Source organism: Vigna umbellata, chromosome 3 (genome assembly GCF_029865625.1).
Source record: "Vigna umbellata cultivar VRB3 chromosome 3, Vumbellata_1.0, whole genome shotgun sequence".
Classification (NCBI taxonomy): Eukaryota; Viridiplantae; Streptophyta; class Magnoliopsida; order Fabales; family Fabaceae; genus Vigna; species Vigna umbellata.
Window position 1 is genome coordinate 55,620,202 of NC_142167.1, and position 7,225 is coordinate 55,627,426.

The following is a 7,225-nucleotide window of genomic DNA, read 5'->3' on the forward strand; positions in this document are numbered from 1 at the left end:
ATTTAAAATTTATTTAAATTCCAATAATTAAATGTTTTTAATTTTTAAATTTAAACACAATTTAAAATTTATTCATTTTAAATTTTAATACATTGTTTTTTTTACTGAATAAATATAGCTCTTTTTAAAAAAAATAAAATTAAGCGTTAAATATTATTCCTCCAGACTAACACTTAAATTCTTCGCATGATTTATTACATTTTAACTTAAATATTAACCTGAAATACCATTTAAATTAGAACAAAAGTATATCAAAATTTACACAAAAACAAATTTCCAAATTCACATCAAGTTTAAAAACTAAACATTCAACTCAATCATCATATCATGAGTAACCATTGTTGAAATACACAATGTTCTCCGATCTTCCTATCATCATATCTTGAGGAACCATTGTTTAAATACACAATGTTCTCCAATGTTCTCAAAGGCTAAAAATTTGCAATCAAAATTAAAATAAAAGAATACTGACAGAAAAAAAGCTATCCATTGATTGTATAAAGAGTTCATGTACATTTGCCAAAATCGAAGGCGGTTTCCACATTAGTAATTTGTTGTGTATGAAGTTAAATGAAAAATCTTTCACAACTCTGAATCGGGTATTTGTCAGCAGCCTATTCAGAACATCTCGTTAGATCTGAAACCGCATCAACCACATCAGTCGAGAGTAAGATCAACTCCTTTTTGTTTCAAATATTCCTTGGCCTCAACAATGTCCTGAAAAGAAGAAAAATCAACACTCTTCTCCGACATGCCACAATCATTCTAACTAGGAACAATGACTAATTTTTCCACATCATGAATCCAACATGAATCTACTATAATCAAGCCATAATGATTACCTATACCGGACTCCTTAAAAGGGCATTTAGGAGAATAAAACTAGTAGGTGCATAACGACCATAATGACAATAGGACTTTAATTAATAGAGTTTAGATTTGTGGAGGCAAAATCATTTTCTTATAGTCGATGCAGTGCAAATAAGGAAGAGGGAGAGCAGGCAGAAAAGCACTCGTAATTTGGTGCTAGCATTCCTCGTGTTAGAAAATTCAGGTTTCTATTTAGCTGATGACATTTACTATCCATTAGCATATAGTAAGAGTGCCAACTAAATTCACAAACGCATGGGGGACATTAAAATAACCTTCATTGATGATTACGTAAGTTGGAGAAGCAAAAATATTCTACCTAAGAACAGCTTAAGCTTGGGTGGTTGGTTCATTTGATGACCCACACAAAAATCCTGTATTACTTTTTAATAGAATAATCGAAGCTAGACATGGAACAATTGCAGACTCTATATATCAGTGACAGAGTGTTGTTGTTCACTGATAATGAGGATGATGATCCTTGACAATGCGATGTAGATCGCCATAACAAAGCAAGAGGGATATGCTCATACTAGGTCTGCAGTATGCCGGATAAGAAATATTAGAAATTTTTGTGATTACATTGGATTTACAAAAGTATCATTCTACCAGTCCCATAACCACTCCCGATTCTACACCTAGAATTTCTTTTCGAATAAAAATGATAAATCTGAGGGAAAGGATCTTGATGATAGAATTCTACCGACTCCAGTGGTAAATGACACAGCCACTAAGTCCCTATGAAATTAGAACAACTGAGACACACATCACATGCTTTAAACTAAGAGTGGAGTCTTCAAACATTTCAAACATAACAATTGCAATTTAAAACTACAAAGTTATAAGGTCCAAAGAGTAAAATGCAGGTGGAAAACAGGTTTGCTTTGAGATGACTTCGTTGACACTCAGGAATATGACAGGTTTGTTTGTGTGGTTGTTAATTTTTAAGACTTCACTCATCTTTTAGTAGTCCTATGTAATATTATAAGAGAACACATCCTTTTATTATAAAATTTTAAAACCTCAATAGCGTCTAATTTGATAAATATCAATAATATTTAATTTTCAATCCACAATAAGTGTCGAAATTAAACATAGTAAGCTTTCAGTCAAGAAACTTTTATGTACACACACAGCTGTGAAATGAGTAAACTACACAAGCACACATCATGTAACATGCATGTTACATAGGCACTATAGAACCCCAAACTAAGAAAATTTATTTACATTGCAATATCAAATGAACAAAAGACATAGAAGAATACCTTCTGCAACAACAGAGCTTCTTGGGGACAGGTTGGGAAATTCATCAGACCAACTCCAACCATTAATAGACCGTAACATCCTAAAGACACAACAAAATATATAGGTAGCTGCACAGAGGACAGAACAAGGAATGGTCAGCATGATGTAATTAGATTTCAACACAATAGAACTACAACACAATTGATGAAAATGGAAAAGATCATAGTACTTTGCTAAAAAGCCTTAGGGGTTTGAATTTAGTTGCCACTAATCCCCCTTAATAGGGAATCCACATACACAACTGCATTTCCCACCCTTGGAAACAGAAAGCCTCCCCACCTAAAACTATCTTGTCCTGAAAACCAAATAAAAAAAATAAAAATCAAGCATATAATAATATGAAGACCTACCAGCCAAGTGTAGCTATGTGAAATCACCGAAGTTTGTAAAAGACCAATCCATAACACTGTAATGGCTACTACCAATGCCAAAATCTTCACAATATGCTTCATTTATTAATCTGAAACTAGATCAAATAAAGAATTCCTGGAGATCAAGACCAGAGAATCCAGGCGTAAATAGAAAACAAATATCAAAAGATAAGAGGCAAAATCAATGAATTGGATGAAGGAATTCAATTCATTACATAAAGCATTCACACATCAAATGTATTCAAAATGCTGGTATAGCCTTAGAAGTTAAAACTTATTAACAATCTGTAAATCAATGCAATCACAGCTAAAAACGCAAGTACATACAACATTTCATCATTTAATACCTCAACCAGGCCCGGGTCAAAATAAAGAATCAAATGTAATCACATTCATGAGGATACCAAACCCTACATGTCTACTTAATTGAATTAAAAACTATTTATCACTTCCATCAGGTGGAATCTCCATGAAATTCATTTCATTGCAACTCAAAACCCTTGCGCAATTTTCCAGCATCACTTGGAAGTATCAGGTACAGACGTACCAACTAAAAATTCATGTCGCAAGATCAAGGAAACCAAGAAGACAAAATTCACTGCACATCAAATGAATCGATTCAAAACAGAGGTTTACATCATATTCAGAATGGTATTAATTCCTAAATAAAGAAAACATTAATGATGGTTATTAGTTATGACAGCTTATCCTAAACACTTAAATTCATTACACTATAATGGCCATTACTGATGCCAAAAACTTCACAAGATGCTTCATTTATTGATCTGAAGAATGATATCATGAATTAAGAATCTTAAATGTTAAACACAAGTACATGTGCACACACACAACTTCTAAAAGTTAGTGTTTGATTGTAACGTCCCAACTCTAGGAGTCACTTCGACATATCAACATCTAAATTTTCGTAAAGACAACATTGAAATTTTCAAGATAGCTTAATTTATTCCAACCAACTATAAAACATAAATATCCATAACTCAAGTTCAAATAAAGTCAATTACATTTGATAAAATTTATTTCACAACTAAAACTTTAATAATTCTTTAGTGCTCCCAAATGTTATCTCCTCTCTCGTCAACTACACAGTTCCATAATCATCTGCATTCCTATCTACTTCCGTATAACACACACGTCATACAGTCATCGCAACAAGCACACAAAAATATGGGTGAGCTAATTGAACAAGCACAAAGCATATATAATCCCAAAGTATAATAATCAAATTGTCACAAACATTAGCATTCACCCAAAACTTACCCTTAGTGGTCTAAGGTCACACAGACTAAGATTGCTTAGGTCCAATACCCTTAACTTCCAGTCACACAGACAAACATGTCACAAACTATTACGGTCACACAAAATTATCGTTGTCACAATGATATAAGAAGACCCAAACAATTAAGGGTATGAAACTAGCAACCTAGACCACTACTTGAACACATCAAGCATTATATAATCATTTATCATAACAAGAACACATCCAATTCATTTATACAGCAATATACCATATCCAATGATTGCAAAATCCACCATCCCAAATATCATCAATTATTCAACAATATACATGCACTCAGTGCCCACGTCAAACACTATTTTACGAAATTATATACCCTTTTCTGATTTCCAGAACATCCCAGTTCAAACATAATCTCTAGAAAACTCTAAGCATTTATATGAACGTCAGAACTTATGGAACTCATACAAGTATCTTGAAATAATCACTACAATGCTAAACAAAGAGAATCCATTCCAGATCATAGAATCAATGTTCACACTTTGCACTCCTATGCATATACCAGTAACTTAAACATGCAGTAATTCTTTCCCATGACCCAAACATTCCAGCCCTCACTTTCAGCATATAAACATACAACTCTAACTCCTATATTCCATAAACCCTTCCCATCATGATTAACTCTATCTTTATTAAAGTTTATATGACCCAATTCAATTCAAATCAATATTCTAATATCCTTACATTCTGAACCTCAAATTCCAGACATAAAGAAGCTTAATATGTTATTAAGTTTCAAAGCAAGGTGAGATTACAAGATTTCAGCTTTAACCAATATAAACTTCCCAATCCATCTTAGCATAACGAAGATTATATATTTTGTCATTTATATCATCCTAAAATTATGTATCAGATTTTTCCAACATCTCATTTTCATCTAATTTCAATCCCTGCATTACTCCCAATAATATACCCCTAACATGCCATTTCTAGCAATTATACACTTCAATTCGGGAGCATATATTCACATACATATAACACTTAAATATACATATGCAATTATCTCCAAGCTTACCACATTCATTCACCCATCAACCAAATTAACATTAAAATAACATTGAACTATCTTAGTTTTAAAAATGTAACTTACGTCAATTCTTTTCTGGCTGGATTTTCATAAACTTAAAAATTGCTCTGACTATTTAAATTGAACCAAAAAGCATATATGATAATCACTAAAACATCACTGCACGTTCAACAATTTTAAAGCCTAACAAAACTTCCTAATCAAGAATTAACACCACACCATGTAGTTTTCCAATCTGTGAATTCAAAGAAAAACAGTTTTTATAAATTCCAGCAACTTAACGTCATAATAACCAATCTATATTACTGAACCTTTTCCATAAAAAAGGCATCCAGACCCAAATATTTCATCTTCCAATATGCATCTAATTTCAGTAGCCACACATTATTAAACTTTTTTCTACTCAGAAAGTTGCCAGAGTTTTAAACATTATAATGGTTACCAAAACACATACATCATATAAACTCATCAGCCTAGAATTTCAACATGTTTAAAAACCCAAAGGAAACTCAATTTAACAACCCGAAACAACAATGCACCAAAAACTTTAACTTAAACTAAAACAACCATTCAAACCGCAATTTCTTAATAACCAAAAATTTCCAGAACTCTCCATCACACAACTCATATAATATATCACGTGTAGAAACGAAGAAGTGACTTAAAAAAGCCTAACTAATTGCACCCAAACACAGATGTTTACTGATTCTAAATTATCTCAGCAGCTATTCATAATAGCAATTCATACCCATCAGACACGAGCAAAATCAGAATATTGTACAAATCATTCGCACCGCAGAACATCATTCACCACGCATTCAGACCAAAACCACAATTAAAAGCAAGCAAGGGTAGCTCCTCATACCGGGAAAAATCAACACTTCTTCCAATCTCCAAATTTCCGCACGTCTCTCACTCAACTCGAACCCTCACTCTTAATTTTCTAGAATGCTTTGTCAGTGTGTCCCTAACCCTCTGTTGCTCGTCCTATTTATAGGCTCTCTCCATCATCCCAAATTGAATTCTCGAACCCTAGAAATTAAACCCCCAACTACGGATTCTTCTTCTCCTTTACTCCTTATAACTGATCCTCGCTCTCTTAATTTCGTTCTTGTCCGTTAACCCTCTAAGCATTGGATTCTTCGTCACGCCGCTCTCTCTCACGCATTAAAAATCCCCCTTTGCCCAAGGGTTTGGGAACGCAGAGAAGAAAAGAGAAAGGAGAAGAGAGGAAACGGGTTGAAGAAAAGAGAAATGAACTTCTGAATCCTTCTACCTTCTTTGGTTAATGGGCTTCGTAGCCTAGCCCAAAAGAAAACCAAGTCTGGTGCAAAAATAAATAAAAACACAGCAAAAATAAAAATAACTCATTTTTGTTCCCAGCCAAATTCAAACACAGGTACAGACAAACACACATGAGATTATAATTAAGGTGAGTACAAACATTCACATTTAAATTTAAATAAAAAGAGAATATTTTCTTGAAAATAAATTGTTACTAAAATTCTAAAGTTTCTTTTTTATTTAATTTTCTTAATTATAAATTTTGACTTTGTTTTAACTGACCACTTTATGAAATCCTTATAATTGAATGTGTATTTAATCCCTTCAAATAACTAAAGTAGCTTCATTGAACTTCAAATATCTACAACAATCTTAATATATTTTTTCATTGAACTTCAAATATAATCTTGCCTTACGCTATAGAACAAACACATGAAATTGGTCAAGTGAATGACAAGATTTTTAATAACTCTCTTAGGATTTTAAGCAAATATTCTCATTAAACCATATTCTAGGAATAAATTAATTGTTTTAAATGATACCATATTAGTGCATCAAATAATACACCAACCAAAAAATGATGTATTAGATGATGATGTATCTAATTTCTCCAGAGACAAATAAATTAAAAGTAAATTCAAAATATCTATTTCACAAACATATTTTTGCTATATTTTTTAGACAGTGGTGTTTGTGCACAAGAAAAGATTGCAAATTTAAAAATAAAAAGCCCCCAACCAATTTAAAAGTTGTAACAAAAACAATAACATTTTTAATTTTTCAAAAAGAATGTGTTTCTCAAATATAAAACAAATTTGACTAAGAAAGATTTTAAAATAAAAGTAATAATTTGAAACAAAATTATCTTTACTTTCTATAAATACTCATTTTAAATATATGATTTAATGTAAAGTATAAATAAGAAGATGTTTTTCTAAAAAGGGGAATGCTAATATTTAAATGTTTTAAAGAGAGAAGACACAAAATATTGAAATGATAATGTGAGAGTTTTACATGTAGAACTCTTTAAAAAAACAGTAATCAAGTTGACAT

At 31.8% G+C, this 7,225-nt stretch overlaps 1 protein-coding gene across 4 annotated transcripts; it reads right to left on the reverse strand.

Moving 5' to 3' along the window:
* Positions 1-292: 292 nt before the first annotated feature.
* On the reverse strand, positions 293-6,165 carry LOC124831763 (dolichol-phosphate mannose synthase subunit 3-like). 4 transcript variants are annotated; one of them, XM_088108166.1, is made up of 4 exons: positions 5,754-6,165; positions 2,526-2,635; positions 2,136-2,243; positions 293-717 (listed from the first exon to the last, which is right to left on the reverse strand). In XM_088108166.1, exons 2-4 carry the CDS (start codon positions 2,625-2,627, stop codon positions 658-660), a joined length of 270 nt encoding a protein of 89 aa, XP_087964292.1. In that variant the 5' UTR covers positions 2,628-2,635; positions 5,754-6,165; the 3' UTR covers positions 293-657. The 4 variants fall into 4 exon arrangements, with proteins under 4 accessions (XP_087964292.1, XP_087964290.1, XP_047161798.1 ...); XM_088108164.1 differs by having other exon boundaries at positions 2,526-2,641; positions 5,754-6,164; XM_047305842.2 differs by having other exon boundaries at positions 2,526-2,661; positions 5,754-6,163.
* Between the last annotated feature and the right edge of the window lie 1,060 nt (positions 6,166-7,225).